The 25,681-nt window shown below is 47.1% G+C and overlaps 1 protein-coding gene across 2 annotated transcripts in view; it reads right to left on the reverse strand.

The window, feature by feature from the left end:
* Positions 1-2,147: 2,147 nt before the first annotated feature.
* The window catches only part of LOC110500634 (protein AF-9), a 73,916-nt gene continuing 50,382 nt past the window's right edge, over positions 2,148-25,681 (reverse strand). For both annotated transcript variants that reach the window (XM_036958097.1, XM_021578115.2), the window contains exons 6-14: positions 24,513-24,641; positions 20,207-20,806; positions 7,151-7,223; positions 6,955-7,008; positions 6,698-6,830; positions 6,335-6,434; positions 5,683-5,739; positions 5,326-5,397; positions 2,148-3,743 (exon numbers count right to left, since the gene is read on the reverse strand). In XM_036958097.1, the coding sequence (XP_036813992.1) occupies positions 3,612-3,743; positions 5,326-5,397; positions 5,683-5,739; positions 6,335-6,434; positions 6,698-6,830; positions 6,955-7,008; positions 7,151-7,223; positions 20,207-20,806; positions 24,513-24,641 (1,350 nt within the window). In that variant the 3' untranslated portion in view covers positions 2,148-3,611. The remainder of the gene's footprint in view (positions 3,744-5,325; positions 5,398-5,682; positions 5,740-6,334; positions 6,435-6,697; positions 6,831-6,954; positions 7,009-7,150; positions 7,224-20,206; positions 20,807-24,512; positions 24,642-25,681) is intronic.

Consider the following 25,681-nt stretch of genomic DNA (forward strand, 5'->3'; position numbering starts at 1 on the left):
ATAATTGAATGGCCAATTGGGAATAGCCTCGGGCTCTTAACACAAATCAGAATTGCGGCGTATGATGGAGCCGTGTTAACGCGATTAGAAGTGTATCACATTCTCAAAATACCTTGGCACCACCATCATTCCCACTGTCCAGCTTCTCCAAATGTTGTGTTAAGTTGGCTGGCTTAGCACTTCCGTTAGTGGCCATGGCTTAACACGTCCGTTAGCGGCCATGGCTTAGCACGTCCGTTAGCGGCCATGGCTTAACACGTCCGTTAGTGACCATGGCTTAGCACGTCCGTTAGCGGCCATGGCTTAGCACGTCCGTTAGCGGCCATGGCTTAGCACGTCCGTTAGCGGCCATGGCTTAGCACGTCCGTTAGCGGCCAGGGCGTAACACGTCCGTTAGCGGCCATGGCGTAACACGTCCGTTAGTGGCCAGGGCGTAACACGTCCGTTAGCGGCCAGGGCGTAACACGTCCGTTAGCGGCCAGGGCGTAACACGTCCGTTAGCGGCCAGGGCGTAACACGTCCGTTAGTGGCCATGGCGTAACACGTCAGCACCCCTTACTACCATTATAGTGCAGGGCTCTGGTCCAAAGCAGTGCACTACACAAGGAATAGGGCGTCATTTTGGACTAAACCCTGATTCCAGAGAGAACAGGAAGGAAGGTTGTTAGGGGGTGCATCTTAATAGTCTAAAGTGGTATCCCCTTTCACTTCTTTTCCTCTCATCCACACCGATTGAAATCAACATGTTTATATTGTGTTGCAGATAGAAATATAGGCTAATGAATAGAGCTGATGTGATTCCATATTCTACATGTCAGAATGTCTGAAACGATACATTTCTATCTTAACGTTCAGTGACGTTACATACTCCTGGACAGGGCCCAGTACAACGAATCTTGGCAGCGAGACCTGGAAGGCTTTCGATTTGGCGAGCAACCATTTTGATCTGTTTGATGGAGACAAATGCCATCCTCCTTCATGAAAGGCCTGAGCATGATACTTCCTTCACCTTCCCATCCCATCCCATCACCAAAAATGGGGAGTTTGGATGCCTTCCAAACGTTTAGGTCCAACCACCACATTAACAAACCTAAAAACCACATGCTACACAATTCCTGTCATCTTATTGAAGAAGGGATTGACATTCTGACCCGAGACCTGTTATCATTAAACTGTGTTTGTGAACTTTTCCCCTTGTACAATTGCTCATATGTCTCAGCGATAGACTAGCATCCAGGCAAGGGGGTGTACTTGTAGACTACAGAAACAGGAGATGGAGTCCTGCACTAAAAGGCAATTCTGGCTCAGACAAGGCTACCTATTTACTTTAGGTCTCCAAGAATCAAAATATAATGAATCACTGGGAATCAACACCCACTCAGAAATCATCTACACTTGGTTTAAAAGAATAGTGACATTTATATTCAGTGGCTAGTTGAAGAAAACTGGGGTTGTCATCAAATTACCAAGTTGTCCTTGGAATTCAGTGACTAGAAGGAAACATCACAAATGCGAAACCTTGGATCACACAAAACCAGTGTCCTGTTCTAATAACCTCACCCTGTTCATCTTAATAGGTAAGAGATAGGAGACTGATGGAGATGACTGCTAGATGCAGAGGATAACTGGGGTGTATTTAGCAGAGTACATTCAGAATGTTGCCGATAGGAATGCAATGTATATGGAGCTGAACTGACTCCCTATACTTGAGGACCGATATCTGTTTTGCACAATATATTTACATCTTAATGTTCTGTAACATTTTACCCTCCTGAATAGACCCAGGCATTAAATAGCCCTTTGAAAAGGTTGGTGTTTATGTCCATTCCTAACACCCCTTCTCACCAAATGGAGGTATTTTACAGGATATTCCTTAGGTAGTCTTGTTTCTCTCCCAAATAAAGCAACAACAAAAAATTGGTCCACATGTAACTGGATAAGTGTTAGTGGGGTCTGCATTTCAACTGTATTACTTTATCTAAGAAAGAAAGTTGAGTGTTTTGATGAAATTAACTGGTAGGAAATAATTCGCTGCATGATGTGGATGCACCAGAAGGCAGTTTGACTTTGACTAAAGCACACATTTGTTGGGATTTTAAAACTAATGGTATACTTTCAAACCTTCCAAAAAATGAAGGATGACATTGTTATCACATATACAGTTTATATGCAAATAAAGACTACATCATGACATCCCAACCAAAACATACATCTTTGGGCTTAGAAATTAAACTGGAGAAATTAGGGAGAAAATGCGAGTCAATCAACAGGACATTGCAACAACATACAAAAAGACTCATTTAAAAGTCACACCGTGCCAATAACTGCTTTCACCACAGGTTGCACATGTCCTCATCTGTACAAAATACACATTTTATTGAATGTCCTAAGAATACACAAGAACTTAAGGCAGACATGGGTCAAGCAAAACACAACATACTGCCTTTGTGTGGCCCAGTGAGTAGCTACGACCACTGGTATTCCCATTGAGGCGTCGCTCAGCAGACTAAACCAAATCAACATTAATTCCTCAGATTAGCAAAAAGGAAAATGTCCTCCAGAACAACGTGAACAAAAACATGTTGTTTTCTCAGTTCTATTTTTTTCTCAATTCTAATGCACAACTTTGATTTGGCAACCAAGGTCCCCGTGAAATAAATAAGATTCAATGTCTTTGAGTACATTTCTTCCATCAAAATTCCAGGATTCAAAATGGTTCATTTTTAGCACAGGCCTGCTGACAATAGATTGGTCAAACACACACACACACACACACACACACACACTTGGTTTCAACTTGTGGACAGCAAGAGCTGCGGAATACAAGCGAGAGCTTGTAAAAACGACATGCAGCACACTTCTGAAATGTGCCTAGTCATCATCCAATACATCAATTTAAGTTTAGGTACCAAGAATAGAATATAAATTGATGCAATTAATACAATTGTGAGTCCATGATTGGTCTCAGCTTGTACAATTGGGCACTGATAACATATCGTTTGAGAAGGCAGAATTCCTCATAGAGAGAGAGGGACGATTGACTGATCCGTCACATGAGATAATTGAAATCTCAACGTTGCTCCACCATCCTTCCAGAGCCAGAGAGATGCATATTGTGAAGTGCTTGCACAAGACTAATTCTGTTTTGCTACTATTAACACGCACACCTGAAACTCAAACTCAATAAATAAAGACTGACACATGTGGTAAGGCAGTGTTGAACATGCATCATTCATCACAAAGAACAAAAAATTCTACACACATACATGATAATAATATGCACATTCGTTTTAAGAGCAAGGTCTCCGTTTCTTTCCCCCGGTTTGTTTTGTTAACTGTGGAATTCTTTCAAGGCTTTCTGGGTGATATTCCTGGTCGACAGGACTCATCTCAAGGGTGATGCGACACGCCGTTCAGGTCTGTGTTGCTCGCGGGCTACCCTGGTCGTGTGGAGAGCCAGGTTCCAATGAGTAGAGCGGCGCGACCATAACCGCCAGGCACAAGGACCCAGGGCAGGGGCCGGCCGGTAGTCTTTTTTGCAACGCAGAGAAAGTTCAAATAAGAGGAAGAATCCAAAGTTCTTCCTCGTGGCAGCTTGCTGCTTCCAGACCTCATGACGTCCCAGACGTTTCCAGGTAACTCTGGAGCTTCCGTACCGTGATTTTGTCCAGGGAACAGAGGTCAAAGTCAAAAGTTGTGTTTGTGATGTGGAAGTGTCCAGTCTCCTCGATGAGGTTCACGATCTGGGAGGCAAGAGAAGGCACAAAAAGAAAAGCTGTCAGTTAACACTCAGACTACAGTATGTAAACCCAAATCCCAGCAAGAATGGAGAAAGTGTACACATTTCTTTATGTTGTATCTTCCACATTCAACATAAACAGACCAATTATATTCCATGCATGTCGTCCTCTTCCTAAAACAAGAGGAATGTTGCTTGGATAATATAGTATGTCTAAGCAGCTGATATTAAACTATATTGACCAGCAGCTGAGTTAGTTTCTATGTGCACTACTGTCTTAGAGAGCGGCCTAGTCATAGACAAATGTTTGACCTCACACAATACTTATTAAAAACACATTTGTGGGAAATGTCATTGAGAGGTTGGTGGGCTAGTGTCGGTTGAACTTGGAATGGGGACCCCCCCTAATTCACTCCATCCCATCCCTCGCATGCAGAACCCTGTATTAGAGAGGGAGAGACCCAAATGGGAATGATGCTTTTTCCTTGGCTGGTGTCTTATTGGTTCTAGTTCTCCTCCGATAGGAGTGTGTGTCTGTGTGTGTGTGTATTCATCTTTCTCGTGGTAATTACAGGCACTCGTGTGTATTTGTTGATGAAGCAACAGCAGTGTTGTAACGTAATGGGGACCCAAAACTCATCCGTTTCACACTACAAAGTACGGAACACATTTCTCCTCCTCCCTCGGAGCGCAGGCCGGATTCAGGAGTGCAGGGAGACTCCACCCATTGTTATGACACAGCAGATAGATGCTTGCAAGTCAAGTCGCAACAACCCCCTCCCCCCGCTTGTATCCGCAGAGATGGAACCACACCAAGATTTTCAGACCTGGTTTTGGTCATGTAGGACAGCATTTTGGCTGATACTTCCATTTTCCATTTGCCTTGACAGATTCATTTCTATTGGATATAAACACAGTCCCCATTTTTGGTTTTCATCACAATGACAAAAAAATTAAAATCTCCCATGGGCAGACAGACAATGTACTTTAAAAAGACTCCACAATGACATAAGCCCATTTTTACATTTGTGGTTTTCCTAAACAGAGAGACTGGGGAGGAAAAATAGTGTTGGGAGGTTGGAAAGTTAATCATTCCCATGTCTCGTTTTCTGAGGACGTGGAACGCCGCTCCGAACTCTCCAAACGCTCTAAACGCTCAGAGGATTAGCTTGATTACGCCACAAGTCAGCGCGCCACTTGCTAATGTTGTTTGGGGATGAGTTTTTCCACCGATGCTCGGAGCCAAACTTTTCTTCAGGAGAACGAGGAAGAGCGAGACCACTCCTTGGCAACTGCGGCTGGGAATCGCCATTAATGCGGTCATATGATAGGCCTTGTGAACATAAACAAGAGGACGTTTGCTCTTAGGCGGAGTGGAAAAAAGGTTAACCAAATAATCTATCGTTTCCAGACACACATAGATGAAGTCCTCGACTATAATGTGGCGAGTAACATACAGTATGAAGTTGGACATACAAGCCCAAACAAAACCACCCTAGCAAGTAACATCTATGCAAACATGAACTGCAAACAGGTTGTTTTCTGAAAACACATGTACTACACACACACACAGTATTAAACCTCACCTGTTGTAGTATGTGCCTCTCTCTCAGTGTCATCAGTCGTCTGTGTAGCTCCACCAGCTCATCCAGGTAAGCCTGAGTGAGTGAGATACCATTTGAATAGGTCCAAAAGTGCAAACTCAAGCTAAATCAAGCAAACCTTCAAGTATGTATTTGACCCAGGCCTGTTAACTAGTCACACCATCTGGGACTATGACAAAGAGAGTAAAGTTTGGATGGCCAAGGAAGAGTGTCTTTCTCCTGTCCATTTACATGAGCCTTGGTGAACATGAAGACTTCTTCAGTGTAAGATTACACCCAATGTAACTCCACTGGTATGACCTAATCTACGTAAGACCCACCTGCAAGGAAGCTACTCACCTTGTCACAGTCAATGTTTTTATTCTTATCCTGCTTTGTTTGCTTCACCTCCAGTATCTGCGAGACATCAGGGTTGTATTCATTAGTACACAACGTAGCAAAACATTTCGCAATGGCAAATAAGTGTTTCTTTTGGACTAGTTCAAGAAGGACCATTCCAGTTTCAACCGGTTTGCTTCCGTTTTGTTCATAAGGAATACAACCCAGATAAGGAATTACCATACGTGCCCGCTGGAAAACCGCTGATTTGTTCACACAACAGTCATTATTTACATAACAGTGTGGTTGGCGTATGAGGGAAATGAATCGTGGGAATTATGGGATGCTAATACGACAGATGTTTCCCTACGAGCAGCATTGGATAACAATAACAGCCGTGTTCACTTCCATAATGAGGAGCAAAATGGCAAACTACACATTAGAAGGGTTTCCTCCCAGCAGTGTTTATGCTAATACAGTATTTACATAAACATATTTACATAAGGGGGGGGGGCGTATTCGGTCAATTTCGTTGGACTAATTGTGGTTGGGAACTATTGTTTGGATACTCTAGGATGTGAAACTATTTAACATCAGGGATACCAGTTGATTTTACTGATAACATGTAAGAAACAATACTCTGACAACTGCTTATCATTTCCCCCGGTCTTACCTGGTTATTACTGGTCTTCAGTAAAGGCGGGGGCTCGTGTCGAGAGTGGGGAGAGGGGGCTGAGCTGTTCTCGCTCTCACTGCCGTCACTCAAGCTGACCCTGCAGACAAAGAGGATGACAAGAATTAGAATACAAAATAGAAATTAGTCCGAGGTTGTTTTTCATCCAATCGTACAACCACACACACCTAGGAGCAGCACAAGGTCAGAGCAGTGTCCCTGAAACTATTTTTTAGATAAAGAGCCTTGCTCAAGGGCACAACGATAGCAGGTGGTACCCGAGTTGCCAGTTCATTACAGCCCTATTGAACACGACAACGGGAGGGGCCAGAAGGGCCATGACAATGGCCAGACGCTAACTACCGGCGATGGCGGTGTGTCATGTGCGTGTGCACCGGTCGCTCCAGGTCAGAGTCCATGTCGTCGTCGTCCTCCGAGTCATCCTCATTGTCTTCCGACTGCAGGTCATGGATTATCGAACGAAGGGGACCTAACACTGTGTGTGTGAGAGAGAGAGTCAGTGAAGAGGAGCTCACAACTTTATATACACATTTCACTGTCAACTCATCATGCTTAGTCTTGTGATTCCATCCAAGGACTGTAGTTAAGTGAGAGTATACCTGTGTGGGCTGTGCCAGGGACGGCCCCTACCTTCCTGCGGACGAACTCGGCCACTGTGTCCATGGAACAAAAACACATGCATGGAAGTGATTCAAAATGTAATACCCCCTTTTGTCGTGACCAATCCCCCCAAAAATGTATAGTTATTTCTGGGTGATCTGGGGAAAAGTGTGTATGCATAGGTTCTGGTGTTACCTTGCCGTTTGTGGCTGGCTGCAAAGCCTGAGCTGGAGCTGGAACTGGAGCTGGCCGGACTGGGCTGCTCCGACTGGGAAAAGGAGAGAGATAAGAGACCCATAAACTATTAGAGATATACTACATGGTAACACCAGCGATCGCAGAGTGAACAAACCCCATTGTGTAGGGTGCAAACACAGTGTGCACAAAACACTAAGATGACAGTGATGCCATCAGCAGCCAATGAGTCCAGTTAGGGGAGCATACAATTACCACAAAGGTGTAGAGGGAGAGAATCTGAAGTCAAATGTCTACTGTCTACTGATGGCATAGCTTCTATGCCATCAAAAGGAACATAAAATTCAACATACCAATTAGGATCTGGCTAAAAATACTTGAATCAGTTATAGAACCCATTGCCCTTTATGGTTGTGAGGTCTGGGGTCCGCTTACCAACCAAGAATTCACAAAATGGGACTCTGCATGCAGAATTCTGCAAAAAATATCCTCCATGTACAGCGTAAAACATCCAATAATCCATGCAGAGCAGAATTAGGCCGATACCCGCTAATTATCAAAATCCAGAAAACCTTCCATAACAAAGCCATCACCTACAGAGAGATGAACCTGGAGAAGAGCCCCCTAAGCAAGCTGGTCCAGGGGCTCTGTTCACAAACAGACCCCACAGAGCCCCAGGACAGCAACACAATTAAACCCAACCAAATCAAGAGAAAATTCAAATAATTACTTAAACATTGTAAAGAATTAACAAAAAAACAGAGCAAACTAGAATGCTATTTGGCCCTAAACAGAGAGTACACAGTGGCAGAATACCTGACCACTGTGACTGACCCAAAATTAAGGAAAGCTTTGACTATGTACAGACTCAGTGAGCATAGCCTTGCTATTGAGAAAGGCCACCAAAGGCAGACCTGGCTCTCAAGAGAAGAGAAGACAGGCTATGCGCACACTGCCCACAAAATGAGGTGGAAACTGAGCTGCACTTCCTAACCTCCTGCCAAATGTATGACCACAGAGATATATATTTCCCTTAGATTACACAGATCCACAAAGAACTAGAAAACAAATCCAATTTTGATAAACTCCCATATCTACTGGGTGAAATACCAGTGTGCCATAACAGCAGCAAGATTTGTGACCTGTTGTCACAAGAAAAGGGCAACCAGTAAAGAACAAAACACCATTGTAAATACAACCCATATTTATGTTGATTGTTTTCCCTTTCGTACTTTTAACTATTTGTACATCATTACAACACTGTATATAGACAATGACATTTGACATGTCTTTATTCTTTAAGTGTAATGTTTACTGTAAATGTTTTGTTTATTTCACTTTTGTTTATTATCCAATTTCACTTGCTTTGGCAATGTAAAAAAAATTCCCAGGCCAATAAAGCCCTTTAAATTGAATTGAAATTGACTGAGTGAGTGCCACTTTGCAACGTGAGGCGATTTGAGATAATAAAGTTAGTCCCTGATGGGCTTAACAGTCTTTTCCTCCCCGTAAATCTGGGCTTGTCACACACACACACAACCATAATGACGATAGATTTACAATGCTTTCGGCTGAGAACAGTATTCACACCTCACAAACACAGTTGGGCAGGAAGGCAGCCAACAACAGGTAGACTGTGCAGCAGGCTCACAATAAAAAGGGGATTCTGTTCCATTCCCACATGCAAAGGCAATACGTTTCTGGGGCCAGACAAGTACAGTCTAAACAAATCCTAATGGAGATGCCGCAGACACATTACGTTAATCAACAACTCAAGTTCTCTGTGTGGAGTCAGACCATCGTCCATCAGATTAAATGTCATCATGCTACCAGAGTTTCATACAAACCAATTCAAATATATTGATCACTGGTCTCCACTGGGAAAGAGGACTTTTGATCCCACGACACACAGCTTGAGAACCTCTGCTACAGTTTAAGTCGGAAATTAACATACACTTAGGTTGGAATCATTAAAACTCATTTTTCAACCACTCCACATATTTCTTGTTAACAAACTAGTTTTGGAAAGTCGGTTAGGACGTCTACTTTATGCATGACACAAGTCATTTTTCCAACAATTATTTACAGATTATGTAATTTACTGTATCACAATTCCAGTGGGTCATAAGTTTAAATACACTAAGTTGACTGTGCCTCTTGGATATAGGGGGCGCTATTTTAATTTTTGGATGAAAAACGTTCCCGTTTTAAACAAGATATTTTGTCATGAAAAGATGCTTGACTATGCATATAATTGACAGCTTTGGAAAGAAAACACTGACGTTTCCAAAACTGCAAAGATATTGTCTGTGAGTGCCACAGAACTGATGTTACAGGCGAAACCCAGATAAAAATCCAATCAGGAAGTGCCGCATTTTTTGAAACCACCTCATGCCAATGACTCCTTATATGGCTGTGAATGAGCTACGAATGAGCTTACGTTTTCCACGCATTCCCCAAGGTGTCTACAGCATTGTGATGTCTTTTTAGGCATTTCTATTGGAGAATGGCTGTAAGGGACCATATATAGCGAGTGGTCACATGGTGTCTCCCGGAGAAAATCTTGCGTAAAATACTGAGGTAGCCATTATTCCAATCGCTTCTTATGAGAAAGCAATTGCCTCGACGGATATATTATCGAATACATACGTTAAAAACACCTTGAGGATGGATCCTAAACAACATTTGCCGTGTTTCTGCCGATATTATGGAGCAAATTTTGAAAAAAGTTTGGCGTTATAGTATTTTTTGGTCGATTTCTCAGCCAAGCTTTTTCGCCTACAAAAATATTATTTTTGGAAAAAAGGAACATTTGCTATCTAACTGGGAGTCTCCTGAGTGAAAGCATCTGAAGTTCTTCAAAGGTGAATGATTTAATTTGGTTGCTTTTCTTATTTTTGTGAAAATGTTGCCTGCTGCCAGCAGAGCCTAGCATAGCATTATGCCATGATAAACTTACACAAATGCTTGTCTAGCGTTCGCTGTAACGCATATTTTGAAAATCTGAGATGACAGTGTTGTTAACAAAAGGCTAAGCTTGTGTTTGAATATATTTATTTCATTTGCGATTTTCATGAATAGGAAAAGTTGCGTTATGGTAATGCGCTTGAGGCTATGATTACGCTCGCGGATACGGGATTGTTAGTCGCAAGAAGTTTTAAACAGCTTGGAAAATTCCAGAAAATTATGTCATGGCTTTAGAAGCTTCCGATAGGCTAATTGACATCATGTGTGTCAATTTGAGTTGACATCATGGGGAAATCAAATGAAATCAGCCAAGACCTCAAAAAAACAATTGTAGACCTCAAGTCTGGTTCATCCTTGGGAGAAATTTCCAAACGCCTGAAGGTACCACGTTCAACTGTACAAACAATAGTACGCAAGTATAAACACCATGGGACCACGCAGCCATCATACCGCTCAAGAAGGAGACGCGTTCTGTCTTCTAGAGATGAAGAACAACGGCAAAGGACATTGTGAAGATGCTGGAGGAAACCGGTACAAAAGTATCCATATCCACAGTAAAACAAGTCCTATATCGACATAACCTGAAAGGCCGCTCAGCAAGGAAGAAGCCACTGCTCCAAAACCGCCATAAAAAAGCCAGACTACGGTTAGCAACTGCAAATGGGGACAAAGATCGTACTTTTTGGAAAAATATCCTCTGGTCTGATGAAACAAAAATAGAACTGTTTGGCCATAATGACCATTGTTGTGTTTGGAGGAAAAGGGGGGAGGCTTGCAAGCCGAAGAACACCATCCCGAAGGGAAATTATGTGGATATATTGAAGCAACATCTCAAGACATCAGTCAGGAAGTTAAAGCTTGGTCGCAAATGAGTCTTCCAAATGGACAATGACCCCAAGCATACTTCCAAAGTTGTGGCAAAATGGCTTAAGGACAACAAAGTCAAGGTATTGGAGTGGCCATCACAAAGCCCTGACCTCAATCCTATAGAAATTTGTTGGCAGAACTGAAAAAGTGTGTGCGAGCAAGGAGGCCTACAAACCGGATTCAGTTACACCAGCTCTGTCAGGAGGAATGGGTCAAAATTCACCCAGCTTATTGTGGGAAGCTTGTGGAAGGCTACCCCAAACGTTTGACCTAAGTTAAACAATTTAAAAGCAATGCTACCAAATACCAATTGAGTGCATGTAAACTTATGACCCACTGGGAATGTGATGAAAGAAATAAACACTGAAAAAAATATTCTCTACTATTATTCTGACATTTCACATTCTTAAAATAATGTGGTGATCCTAACTGACCTAAGACAGGGAATTTTTACTAGGATTAAATGTCAGGAATTGTGAAAAAAAAATCAGTTTAAATGTATTTGGCTAAGGTGTATGTAAACATCCGACTTCAACTATATATAGATCATCATGAGAGCACACCTTGTCATATCCTGACTGACACTCATTTTAGTACAGGGAGGAAGATGTGTGCATAGAATACTGCACTCCAAATGTCACCAGAAGTTCACTGAATACACCAACTTCTATATCCAAGTTGCTCTACAACAAATAGTTGTACATTTCGCCAGCTATTTTAAGTCAGCGCAAAAGGGGCTAAAGCTGATGGTTCCTTTCAGGAGAAAGAGAAAATAATTAACCATTAAGTTAATCCTCTTTGGAGGGTGGCCCAAAAGGACATTTGAAGGAGCCATTAAAGTTAATCTGAATTAATTTGTTTACATTCCACTCAGATGACCCCTTGGAAAAACCAAGCCAAGGCAGCACAAAGCAGTGATTTACAGCCAGGACATGGCTAGTGCAAAATGTTTTCAGCTGATAAGGGCTTGATAGGGCCGTCTTACACACACACACAGAGAGAGAGAGAGACACACACACACACACACAGAGAGACACACACAGAGAGACACACACACACACAGAGAGACACACACACAAGAGAGACACACACACAAGAGAGACACACACACAGAGAGACACACACACAGAGAGACACACACACAGAGAGACACACACACAGAGAGACACACACACAGAGAGACACACACACAGAGAGACACACACACAGAGAGACACACACACAGAGAGACACACACACAGAGAGACACACACACCAGCTGAAACAAAGAAATTGTGGATTTAGAGCCTGAATGGAGAGGAAAAACTATTTTCCAGAGGACACAAATGGAAGTAATTAATTTGATTGGACATTTTCCAGGTGTTGATCACTGCATGGCTTCCGTTTCCTGTCTGGCTTGTGAGGTGTGCAGCAAGGCATCTCCATTCCAATTGTGGAAGTATCAACAAATGTCCATTACCACACACACACACTACACCCCCCCCCCCCCCCCCCCCCGAACTTGCCAAGTGTCAGGCTGGCAAGTGGGGTGCACTAAAACCGAGCCCCCTGTGTGGTCCTGGGGAGTCATGCGAGAATCTTTGATTCTCTCCCTCCCTCCCTCTGGAGCGTTTTACAGCCTGTTTGTCTGTCTGGGTGTCTCATCGACATCAAATGCATGGTCAGAGGCCTCTGTTGTAAATCAAGAGGCTTTTCTCTCTGCCTGTCGTTGTCTGGCTAAAAAGTAGACACTTGTAAAAAGCGAGAGAGAGAGAGCGCGAGAGAGAGAGAGAGGGAGAGAGAGAGCGCAAGAGAGAGAGAGAGCGAGAGAGAGCGCAAGAGAGAGCGAGAGAGAGCGCAAGAGAGAGCGAGAGAGAGCGCAAGAGAGAGCGCGAGAGAGAGAGCGCGAGAGAGAGAGAGAGAGCGCGAGAGAGAGAGCGCGAGAGAGAGAGAGAGCGCGAGAGAGAGAGCGCGAGAGAGAGAGAGAGCGCGAGAGAGAGAGCGCGAGAGAGAGAGCGCGAGAGAGAGCGAGAGAGAGAGAGCGCGAGAGAGAGCGCGAGAGAGGAGAGCAAGGAGCGAGAGAGGAGAGCAAGGAGCGAGAGAGGAGAGCAAGGAGCGAGAGAGGAGCGAGAGAGGAGCGAGAGGAGCGAGAGAGGAGCGAGAGGAGCGAGAGAGGAGAAGAAGGAGCGAGAGAGGAGAGCAAGGAGCGAGAGAGGAGAGCGCTCGCTCGAGAGAGGAGAGCGCTCGCTCAAGTAGGGAGAGCGCTCGAGAGAGGAGAGAGCTCGAGAGAGCGAGCCTTCCAATAGACAGTTGGCCCCTTAGAAACTTCCACAATTCCTTCCTAGGTACAGAGCCACAGAGCGAGGTCAAAAGGCATGGAAACTTCAATGGCTGTCAACTTAGACAACAAACATGCAGCTGGTCAATTGGTTTATTGGTCCAGGCTTCTTCAGTAAGTCTCACCGCCACTCTGCTTTAGGGGCTTTTGTCTTGCCTTGCTCAAAGCCACCAAAGCAGCCCTCTTAAAGGACAATAAACATGACTTTAGTATTAGGTTGCTCCAATCAATCTATCCTCGCTTCTCTTTCAGAAGGTCCCAAAGTGCGAGACAGGCACAAGATGAACGTCGCTGGACTTAGCCAAAACGTCTGTTAATTTGCTCTCGATTCAGCAGGAGGTTGAGCAAACAAGTTAGTTTCGCTGTGAATTAAGGTTCTGTGAGCTCTCAGTTGGTCGCGTAGTAGGTCAATTTAACACAAACTACATTTAACTCTCAGGCACTCCAAAAAACACAAAACCAGCCACAAGCTACTACTGTTTCTCTGAGAAAGGATCAGGACAGCATGGAAGGTGACATGCACACAGCCTACACATTTCATATAGATGAGGGACCAGCTTGTTTACTGTTGCGCAAAATTAGGCAAACGCTAACAAACAGTGCTAACAGACACATCCATGATGCGAGAGAGCGAGCGCGGCGCCAGAGAGAGAGAGCGAGAAAGCGAGCGAGGCGCCAGCGAGTAAGTGAGTGTGGCGCCAGCGAGAGAGAGCGAGCGCGGCGCCAGCGAGAGAGAGCGAGCGCGGCGCCAGCGAGAGCGAGCGAGGGCGGCGCCAGCGAGCGCGGCGCCAGCGAGAGCGAGAAAGCGAGCGCAGGGCCAGCGAGAGCGAGGGCGCGGCGCCAGCGAGAGAGAGGGAGGGCGCCGCGCCAGCGAGAGAGCGGGCGCGGCGCCAGCGAGAGCAGCGAGAGAGAGCGAGAAAGCGAGCGCGGCGCCAGCGAGAGAGAGCGAGCGCGGCGCCAGCGAGAAAGCGAGCGCAGGGCCAGCGAGAGCGAGAGAGAGGGCGCGGCGCCAGCGAGAGAGAGAGGGCGCGGCGCCAGCGAGAGAGAGAGGGCGCGGCGCCAGCGAGAGAGAGAGGGAGGGAGGGCGCGGCGCCAGCGAGAGCAGCGAGAGAGAGCGAGAAAGCGAGCGCGGCGCCAGCGAGAGCGAGCGCGGCGCCAGCGAGAGAGAGCGAGCGCGGCGCCAGCGAGAGAGAGAAAGCGAGCGCGGCGCCAGCGAGAGCGAGAAAGCGGGCGCGGCGCCAGCGAGGGCGCGGCGCCAGCGAGAGAGAGTACAGCCAGCACCAGCTGTCTGTTCCAAACGTGCACTTTCTTTGCGTGATCAAAACGTGCGCTTTATTTTGTGTTCCAATAACATCGCTGTCATAAGCGAGCGAGAGCAGCGCCAGAGCGAGCATGAAAGCGAGCGCGGCGCCAGCGAGAGAGTGAGCGAGAAAGCGAGCGTGGCGCCAGAGAGCGAGCGAACAAGCGGGCGCGGCGCAAGAGAGAGAGAAAGAAAGCGAGCGCGGCGCCAGCGAGAGAGAGAAAGAAAGAAAGAAAGAAAGCGAGCGCGGCGCCAGCGAGAGAGGGAGAAAGAAAGCGAGCGCAGCGCCAGCGAGAGAGAGAACGCGAGCGCGGGGCCAGAGAGAGAGAGAAAGAAAGAAAGAAAGCGAGCGCGGCGCCAGCGAGAGAGGGAGAAAGAAAGCGAGCGCGTCGCGGCGCCAGCGAGAGAGAGAAAGAAAGCGAGCGCGGGGCCAGCGAGAGAAAGAAAGAAAGCGAGCGCGGCGCCAGCGAGAGAGAGAGAGAAAGAAAGCGAGCGCGGCGCCAGCGAGAGAGAGAGAAAGAAAGCGAGCGCGGGGCCAGCGAGAGAGAGAGAAAGAAAGCGAGCGCGGGGCCAGCGAGAGAGAGAAAGAAAGCGAGCGCGGCGCCAGCGAGAGAGAGAAAGCGAGCGCGGGGCCAGCGAGAGAGAGAAAGCGAGAGAGAGAAAGCGAGCGCGGCGCCAGCGAGAGAAAGCGAGCGCGGCGCCAGCGAGAGAACGCGAGCGCGGCGCCAGAGAGAGAGAGCGAGAATGGATGGCCAGCGAGAGAGAGAGAGAAAGCGAGCGCGGCGCCAGCGAGAGAGAGAAAGCGAGCGCGGCGCCAGCGAGAGAGAGAAAGCGAGCGCGGCGCCAGAGAGAGAGAGAAAGCGAGCGCGGCGCCAGCGAGAGAGAGAAAGCGAGCGCGGCGCCAGCGAGAGAGAGAAAGCGAGCGCGCGCGGCGCCAGCGAGAGAGAGAAAGCGAGCGCGCGCGGCGCCAGCGAGAGAGAGAAAGCGAGCGCGCGCGGCGCCAGCGAGAGAGAGAAAGCGAGCGCGCGCGGCGCCAGCGAGAGAGAGAAAGCGAGCGCGCGCGGCGCCAGCGAGAGAGAGAAAGCGAGCGCGCGCGGCGCCAGCGAGAGAGAGAAAGCGAGCGCGCGCGGCGCCAGCGAGAGAGAGAAAGCGAGCGCGCGCGGCGCCAGCGAGAGAGAGAAAGCGAGCGCGCGCGGCGCCAGCGAGAGAGAGAAAGCGCGCGGCGCCAGCGAGAGAGAGAAAGCGCGCGGCGCCAGCGAGAGAGAGAAAGCGCGCGGCGCCAGCGAGAGAGAGAAAGCGCGCGGCGCCAGCGAGAGAGAGAAAGCGCGCGGCGCCAGCGAGAGAGAGAAAGCGAGCGCGCGCGGCGCCAGCGAGAGAGAGAAAGCGAGCGCGCGCGGCGCCAGCGAGAGAGAGAAAGCGAGCGCGCGCGGCGCCAGCGAGAGAGAGAAAGCGAGCGCGCGCGGCGCCAGCGAGAGAGAGAAAGCGAGCGCGCGCGGCGCCAGCGAGAGAGAGAAAGAAAGCGAGCGCGGGGCCAGCGAGAGAGAGAAAGAAAGCGAGCGCGGCGCCAGCGAGAGAGAGAGAGAAAGAAAGCGAGCGCGGCGCCAGCGAGAGAGAGAGAAAGAAAGCGAGCGCGGGGCCAGCGAGAGAGAGAGAAAGAAAGCGAGCGCGGGGCCAGCGAGAGAGAGAGAGAGAGAGAAAGCGAGAGCGGGGCCAGCGAGAGAGAGAAAGAAAGCGAGCGCGGCGCCAGCGAGAGAGAGAAAGCGAGCGCGGGGCCAGCGAGAGAGAGAAAGCGAGAGAGAGAAAGCGAGCGCGGCGCCAGCGAGAGAAAGCGAGCGCGGCGCCAGCGAGAGAACGCGAGCGCGGCGCCAGAGAGAGAGAGCGAGAATGGATGGCCAGCGAGAGAGAGAGAGAAAGCGAGCGCGGCGCCAGCGAGAGAGAGAAAGCGAGCGCGGCGCCAGCGAGAGAGAGAAAGCGAGCGCGGCGCCAGCGAGAGAGAGAAAGCGAGCGCGGCGCCAGAGAGAGAGAGAAAGCTAGCGCGGCGCCAGAGAGAGAGAGAAAGCTAGCGCGGCGCCAGAGAGAGAGAGAAAGCGAGCGCGGCGCCATAGAGAGAGAGAAAGCGAGCGCGCGCGGCGCCAGCGAGAGAGAGAAAGCGAGCGCGCGCGGCGCCAGCGAGAGAGAGAAAGCGAGCGCGCGCGGCGCCAGCGAGAGAGAGAAAGCGAGCGCGCGCGGCGCCAGCGAGAGAGAGAAAGCGAGCGCGCGCGGCGCCAGCGAGAGAGAGAAAGCGAGCGCGCGCGGCGCCAGCGAGAGAGAGAAAGCGAGCGCGCGCGGCGCCAGCGAGAGAGAGAAAGCGAGCGCGCGCGGCGCCAGCGAGAGAGAGAAAGCGAGCGCGCGCCAGCGAGAGAGAGAAAGCGAGCGCGCGCCAGCGAGAGAGAGAAAGCGAGCGGTCTGTCTTTTTGTACTTGGTGTTTTTGTTGGTTGGTGTGGTCTGTCTTTTTGTACTTGGTGTTTTTGTTGGTTGGTGTGGTCTGTCTTTTTGTACTTGGTGTTTTTGTTGGTTGGTGTGGTCTGTCTTTTTGTACTTGGTGTTTTTGTTGGTTGGTGTGGTCTGTCTTTTTGTACTTGGTGTTTTTGTTGGTTGGTGTGGTCTGTCTTTTTGTACTTGGTGTTTTTGTTGGTTGGTGTGAGAGAGAAAGCGAGCGCGCGCCAGCGAGAGAGAGAAAGCGAGCGCGCGCCAGCGAGAGAGAGAAAGCGAGCGCGCGCCAGCGAGAGAGAGAAAGCGAGCGCGCGCCAGCGAGAGAGAGAAAGCGAGCGCGCGCCAGCGAGAGAGAGAAAGCGAGCGCGCGCCAGCGAGAGAGAGAAAGCGAGCGCGCGCCAGCGAGAGAGAGAAAGCGAGCGCGCGCCAGCGAGAGAGAGAAAGCGAGCGCGCGCCAGCGAGAGAAAGCGAGCGCGCGCCAGCGAGAGAGAGAAAGCGAGCGCGCGCCAGCGAGAGAGAGAAAGCGAGCGCGCGCGGCGCCAGCGAGAGAGAGAAAGCGAGCGCGCGCGGCACCAGCGAGAGAGAGAAAGCGAGCGAGCGCGGCGCCAGCGAGAAAGCGAGCGAGCGCGGCGCCAGCGAGAGAGAGAAAGCGAGCGAGCGCGGCGCCAGCGAGAGAGAAAAAGCGAGCGCGGCGCCAGCGAGAGAGAGAAAGCGAGCGAGCGCGGCGCCAGCGAGAGAGAGAAAGCGAGCGAGCGCGGCGCCAGCGAGAGAGAGAAAGCGAGCGCGGCGCCAGAGAGAGAGAGAAAGCGAGCGCGGCGCCAGAGAGAGAGAGAAAGCGAGCGCGGCGCCAGAGAGAGAGAGAGAGAAAGCGAGCGCAGCGCCATCCATGATGCAGAGCCTGTGTCTCAATTACATGACAGGGAAGTTAGCCTGACCTACGAGTCCGTTCATATGATCTAGCCATGTGTACTGGTGGGGCCTTGAGGCTTTCCACTCTCCTTACTACTTTCTCCCTCCACTTTGGTGGTTCCTTGTTTACCCCAGGCCTACACAGCATGGCGGAAGCCCAGATCAAAAGGACGCGAGTAGGGCTAGCCAGGACTGGGCCACCAGGGTCGTCACGGCAGCCTGTGGAGAGGACTGAGCACCTGGCATTTGTCTCCACTCACCCTGCACCCACCCAACTTGCCATTTAAGACCAGTACTGTAGGGTAAATCCCCACCATCACACACAACTCCTACATCTCCCACCAACACCACCCCGTGGACACGTTTGGCTTGAGGTTGCAATGCCTCTGCTGGTTCTGGCAGGGAAATGGTTAAGGGAGATTAGCGTGTGTGTGTGTGTGTGTGTGTGTGTGTGTGTGTGTGTGTGTGTGTGTGTAATGTACTTGGAGTGGGGCCAGTGAACACGCCATGGGCATGAAAGAGAACAGTTGAAAGCAAACAGAGAAAGACAATGAGATGCTTTCTGCCATAAATGCAGAATGTTTGGCCCCTTTTCCCTCCTTTCTAAAGGCAAAAGATTAAAGAGGAACTCTTGGCTATTCATGGCGTCCTTTTCCCATTCTCCTTGGGTGTCGTAAAACCCAGCTTGCTTTTCTGCTAATAAAACAGTCCCTGCTTTGTGTTGAGTTTCTTCACGGAACACGTGAGGAGCTGGCAACCCTCTGAAAGACCTACGGATTCATTTCAAGTTTAAAATTTAGAGGCAGGAGTCGTGTCCGAAATCTAGGCTTGCCTACTACTCGAACTGCATACTGTGTAGTAAATCATACTACATACGGTTTAGAACGTACTGTTAAGTAAAAACAAATGCAGTAAGCAACAAATATCAGTTATACTAGTATCATCCTACTGAGAACGTGTCATTAATGCACAATTGCATTGATTGCCGCCATTCATTCATTTTGGTAGAGTTGATTATCAGCAGTTGTCTATCACGTCGCTCTCGAAAAACTATTCTCGTTCTCAAGTGTGCAGCGAATTCTACTAGATGAAAAGCCGAAATGAATATGACATCCTGGCATTTAAAAGCAAACCTTTTCAAAATTTCACATACTATATAAAAATATGTGCATACCCAAAATGCCTGTAGTTTAGAATGCAAGTACAGGTATTGGGACATGGCCAATGTGAGAGAGAGGGGGGGGGGGGGGGGGTATTTCAGATTTGTTTCCCATCTTGACTCCATCAGCAACATGATGTTTCCAAAGAAACTAGAATGCAGTACAAAAAAAAGCATTCCCAGAACTCTAAGTCTTTGCGTAGAGTAGCAAATTGTCAACATTATAGTCGCTTGGCATGGAGAGCTTTTTGGGCTTTGTCAAAATGGAGCACCGGGTGAGAAATTCATGGAGATGGGGTGGTGGTTTAGGAGGCATCCATTTATTGTTACCATCATCCAAACAAAAGCAGCCCATATGCAGCTTAATACCCACCATGTTTATGATTGCCTCCTCTCTGTTGTTCCTGCATGTGAAGCCGTAACAGTAGCAGAAAGCAATGGAACAATTCATTGATCCGTTAATGTCATGGATTGCTCAAAAAGGTACACATGGTTTCCAAGATCTACATCTGGTTTTCACCATTCACTGATTCGAAGGAAGAGATGAAAACCCATCAGACACTGGCCACGAGGACCGGAATTACTCATCCCTGAATCAATCCTTTTTTAAAACTAAAATAATTGTAGGAGCTACAGAGTAGAGCCCAGAAGACATGAAACTATAATTCAACACTTACTTCCAATGTGGTCAAGACAGATCACACCAACCAACAAAAACACCAAGTACAAAAAGACAGACCACACCAACCAACAAAAACACCAAGTACAAAAAGACAGACCACACCAACCAACAAAAACACCAAGTACAAAAAGACAGACCACACCAACCAACAAAAACACCAAGTACAAAAAGACAGACCACACCAACCAACAAAAACACCAAGTACAAAAAGACAGACCACACCAACCAACAAAAACACCAAGTACAAAAAGACAGACCACACCAACCAACAAAAACACCAAGTACAAAAAGACAGACCACACCAACCAACAAAAACACCAAGTACAAAAAGACAGACCACACCAACCAACAAAAACACCAAGTACAAAAAGCCTTCACTCACCACTGATTTGGTGGACATATTGTCCTCCATGTCAGAGTAGTTGGCGTCCATCAGCTCCGGAAACGCCTTTCTGCGCTCCCCCAGCACCTCGCGGCCGTCCACCCGCAGTTTAGCGGGGTGCACCTGGGATTTGTCCTTCAGCAGTTTCTTATCCGAGTGGTGGGACTGGGCGTGCGACAGGGACGAGCCCCCTGTCGGTTTTAACGACAATTCCGCTAAGTTTTTCTTTTTCTTTTTGGCCACGTGGTCCTCGCAGTCAGTGACAGACAGTCGCTTGTTAGTCCCCGCCCCAGACCCGGCCCCATGCAAGTAGCCCCCGTCCTGCCGGTGCTCCTTGGACATGGTCTTGGGCTCCTTGAAGCCCATCTTGGGGATGGGGGGGTTGTCACGAAGAAGAGGCTGGTTCTCTTTGGGTTTCTTGGCGAAATCTTTGGAGGCTTTGCTGGGTTCCCTGCCACTGTCTCGGAAGGCACTTTTGGTCTCTTTTGAAGGCTTGTCTTTGTGGTCCTGTGAGGGTTTGAGTAGCTTGGATGAGCTGCTACTATTAGTAGTGGTAGTGGTGGTGGTGGTGAGGAGGGCGCCAGTTCCTTTGGAGCTGTCCTGCGGCAAAAAGCACAGGCCAAAGATTAGGTCTCAATTTATTTAGATAGATGGTCTATCATTAAGTTATAGGATCCTATAACTTTGACTCTTGATTTGCAACAACTTGCTTGAGTTCGGTTTTGCGCTACCTTTAAGTTTAGTAGATAGTTTAACATTTTATTGATAGTTAGTGAAACATCTTAAACCATTTGGATTACATATAACATTACATACGCTTTGTAAATAACAAAAGGTTAGTTCAGCCCTAACTAATGCTCCAAGGATTACGCACAGGCAAGAGGGAAGTTGATGAATGGAGAAATCCCACTTCAGGGTCAGTGGACACGACAGGGCAAACACCTAATTAGTCTGTTTGACACGCTGGCGATTAGCAACAACATGGGTCAAAAAGCTTGGCTAATAGTAACTCCCGGGATCCTAAGCAGATGGTAGGGGCCAAAAACTAACTTCTTGACCTCAAGGCCTTCTGTACATACAGTGCCTTCAGAAAGTATTCACACCCCTTGACTTTTTCCACATCTTGTTGTGTTGTTACAGCCTGAATTTAAAATGGATTCAATTAAGATATCAATGGCTAACACACAATAACCCCACAATGTCAAATTGGACTTGTTTATACATTTTTACTGAATGAATAAAAAGCTGAAATGTCTTGAGTCAATAAGTATTCAACCCCTGTGTTACAGCAAGCCTAAATCAGTTCAGGAGTAAAACTCTGCATTATTAACAAGTCACATAAGTTGTGTGGACTTACTGTGTGCAATAGGTGTTTAACATGATTTTTGAACGACTACCACATATTTGTACCCCACACATACAGATAATTGTAATGTCCCTCTGTCAATCAGTGAATTTCAAACCCAGAATCAACCACAAAGACCAGAGAAGTTTTCCAATGCCTAATAAAAGAAGGGCACCTATTGGTAATGGATAACATTTTTAAAGCAGACATTGAATATCCCTTTGAGCATGGTGAAGTTATTAAATTACACTTTGGATGGTATATGAATACACCCAATCACTGCTAAGATACATGCGTCCTTCCTAACTCAGTTGCCGGAGAAGAAAGAAACCACTCAGGGATTTCACCATGAGGCCAATAATGACTTTAAAAACAGAGTTTAGTGGCTGTGATAAGAGAAAACTGAGGATGTATCAACAACATTGTAGTTACTTCTCAAAAACAAATGTGAAGAGGAAGCCTGTGCAGAATGACAATATTTCAAAACATGCATCCTGTTTGCAATAAGGCACTAAAGTAAAACTGGAAACAAATGTGTCAAAGAAATTAACTGTGTCCTAGATACAAATGGTCGTGTTTGGGGTGGTGGCTGCATCATTTTATGTGTATGCTTGTCATCGTCAAGGACTACGGATTTATTTTAGCATAAAAATAAACTGAATAGCGCTAAACAGGCAAATCCTAGAGGGAAACCTAGTTCAATCTGCTTTCCAACAGACACTGGGAGTATTGTACAATCCAGGTGTGGAATGCCTTCAGATTTACCCAGAAAGACTAACAGCTGTAAAATCGCTGCCAAAGGGGATTCTAACATGTATTGACTCGTGGATACACATGTAAATTAGATATCTGTATTTCATTTTCAATAAATGTGCAAACATTTCTAAAAACATGGTTTTCCCTGTCATTGTGTGTGTGTAGATGAGATTTTTTTTTTAAATTAATTTTGAATTCAGGATGTAACAACAAAATGTGGAATAAGTCAAGGGGTATGAATACTGAAATTAGTCTAGAGTCTAGACTGTTGACTAGATATTCCAGGGAAATGTGTAGGGATAATGAAATTAGAGGTTTGCCACGTCACAGTAAGATTTATTGGGGTCAAAATCAAAACAACAAAAACACTCTACTGGGGACAATTTACTTGCCTCCTACATGGGGGGGGGGGGGGGGCTTGATTACAATGCTCAAATCTATACACCCCTGACAACTAAATGAGCAAAGACAATGTTAAGTCTGGCCATAGCATATCAAAGGAATCCTAATAATCAGTGTTCATTCATTTTAGAGAAAGCCCTTGTGCCACCCTGGGGCTCTTGTACTGCTGTGTCAATGAAGAGTCTATTCTAGAACAACAAGATAAAAGTTTGAAAAAGGGATTCCGTTTGCTTGAGAAGAGACCTGGGAACTTGTTTTGTCAAGAATGTGGGGGAAGGGAGGGAAGACTCAACAGCTGTAAGCGCGACCTTAAAAATGTGCGCAGACGGTGAAAAAAAACCTGGAGGTGGAAGCGGAGTGCATTTCCTTTTCTCCAACTAAACGACGTGACCTGTGTGTCCCGGGGTCACACCTTCTGGCCCCCAGTCAATATTTCATAGATGTCTTAAAGCCATTAAGCACGTCTAGACGGTAGGGGTGTGTTACGACCTGCCCAAACCCTTTGATTTTGTCTATCTGCTCCTGACTCCTTGACCTTTTGGACATCTAGCTGCTAACCCGCTCACACAAAACTGTTTAAGACCAGTAAAAGGTGGAGATAAAGTGATGCTCTATCAATAACAGCCCCGCCCCCCCCCCCCCCGATACCAAAAGACTGGCACGTTAGTAGATGCTCCCAGAACATGTAAACCTATAAGAGGCCATGAAAGTGAATGAACTGAGCAAAATCGAAGGTACCCCGTAAATGCACATGTCAACGTTTGCTGAATGTCAAACGGCTACAGTCCTAAGAGTATCACAGGATTCTTTGCAAGTTAATACGATCTTCAGGCATTTCACTGTTCTAAAGAACTTTTCATGCCAAGCACCAGCAAATACATTCCATGTTACTTAAGATGGTAACATTTTAAATTGAGTATATGGGTGTGTGCATTATGTACTTTCACTAGTCTCCTTGTAATAATGACCTGCCACTCAGCACTATGTACAGAGAATATTACAATGCTGTACATAACAGTTCTGCTTAGATTAATAAAACACACTCGTTGAGCTGTTTTGGAGTTATGTGCAATAACGGCGTTTCAGCAGTTTTGTTTAGCATATAAAAATGCACTTACAGTAAAAAGGCAGACTGCCATAGCATTCAGTAACACTTAAAAAAGCCATATGGGGTACAAGTGAACCGGAAGGAGAGGAGACAACAGTAGGTGGGTTGCCATTGGACGTTAGTGGAAGTGTGTGTGTGTGTGACCCCTCTGCTCCATCAGTAATCCATCACACAGTCTGTTTGGATTGGAAACCGTTTCCATGTGCACCGGGCCTCTCGTAACCCAGCCCTTGCAGGAGTGGGCTCTGACGGGCCGTGGTAAATGATACCATTTAAACGGGACTAAAAATAACTCTTAATGGAAGCAACATGCCAGTTAGACCCCATATACATGTCGTTTCCATCCATGATTCTAAAAATGGTTCTCTGAGACTGCTAGAGAACAATTGCATCACAATGAAACACTGATACGTACCAAATTTCAACAGGCTTTAAAACTAGTGACTTCTTTATACTGCCTAATGGATACATTATGGCCGTTGCTATAACCGCTATCAGTAGCATACCGTGCATAAGCCCAAGTCGAGCGTCTCTTGTAAATCCACAGACTTCAAATACTCTCAGCATCTTTGAACCTAGCCAACTATGCAGAGATTAAGCTGGGGGAGACTTCGAAGAAGTGGGAATTTCTGGGGAAGAGAGGGAGGAAGGGGAGACCGTCTAGCCCCGGGCTGTCCCTGGAGACCGCCACTGACCTTTGACCCCGGGAAGACCTTGCTCTTCTTAGCATCAGACAATGTCAATGTCAGGGAGCTGCTGGGGAGGGTAGGCAGCTTGAGATGCTGGCCGAACAGAGATGTGGAGCCCTCCTGCATTACCATCACCTGGAAGTAAAAATGGGGTCATTAAAACCGATGCCTTCATCCGAAGTGACTCATAGATCACAGGTGACACCCATTTTAATATATAATATGGGAATCAAACCAACAACAGAAGCAACATAACAGTAAAGACAATAAACCACTACAATAAAAAAAAAGACATTCACAGAATTATATTGTCCTGATCAGCATGTGCAAAACTGAGTTTTGTATCTTTTTGTGCGCTCAGTCTGGGAGTGAAGAGCTTTATGAATCTATTTTTAATTGAAAGTACTGCATCAATTGGACAGTTTCTTAATTCCTGCTTATAATAGTGGATTCTGTGTGAAACTTAAAACCGCTTTTGTTTGGACAAAAACTTAAGCAAGGCTCACGTATTATCGTAGTGGTCTTGTCGATGCCAAGAGCAGCAAACTTAACATTCGAGCACTTAACACTGCACGTTATTCCTGGAATCCCTCACAGACAGTCATTGCTTTGCATGGAATGACAGTGAGCACGCGAAGAAAAGACAACACAGCTGCTTCACTGTGGGTCTAAATTTGAGGGTGCATTTGTTTGTGGTGTCACTTCAACATAGCAGCCGAGTGAAGAATGAATGCTTCATGTCTTGCCTAGCAGCAAGAGGTTAACAAAGGGTTAAAACGCCACTGAGAACACGCGGCCTGTTTCTCAGAAGCTCCAGTGCCCTGCTGTTGAAATGAGCTGCTGTGAGTCAGCACCAAAACAACTTAGTAAGCATTTCCTTTCATACAACTTTCCCCACCTTCCGGTCTTTCCATTACCCTTTCTCCAATAGAAGAGGGGGACAATAGAGCAAGGCACGGGGGTGGGTTCCGCCTTTACAATGGCAGAGGAAACACTGGGTCAACAACATGCGGAAAGTCTCAGAAATAATAGATGCTCATCCAACTGTGCGTATTGGACACGGGTCCCAAATTTGACTGTGGGTCACGCTTAGAAGTCTATATTGCCATAGTGAGAGAGTCATAGCATTGGGGAAGCTACAATATCAACACATTCCTAATAAGTAAATGTTTCAA

This window comes from Oncorhynchus mykiss, chromosome 21 (assembly GCF_013265735.2).
Source record: "Oncorhynchus mykiss isolate Arlee chromosome 21, USDA_OmykA_1.1, whole genome shotgun sequence".
Lineage (NCBI taxonomy): Eukaryota > Metazoa > Chordata > Actinopteri > Salmoniformes > Salmonidae > Oncorhynchus > Oncorhynchus mykiss.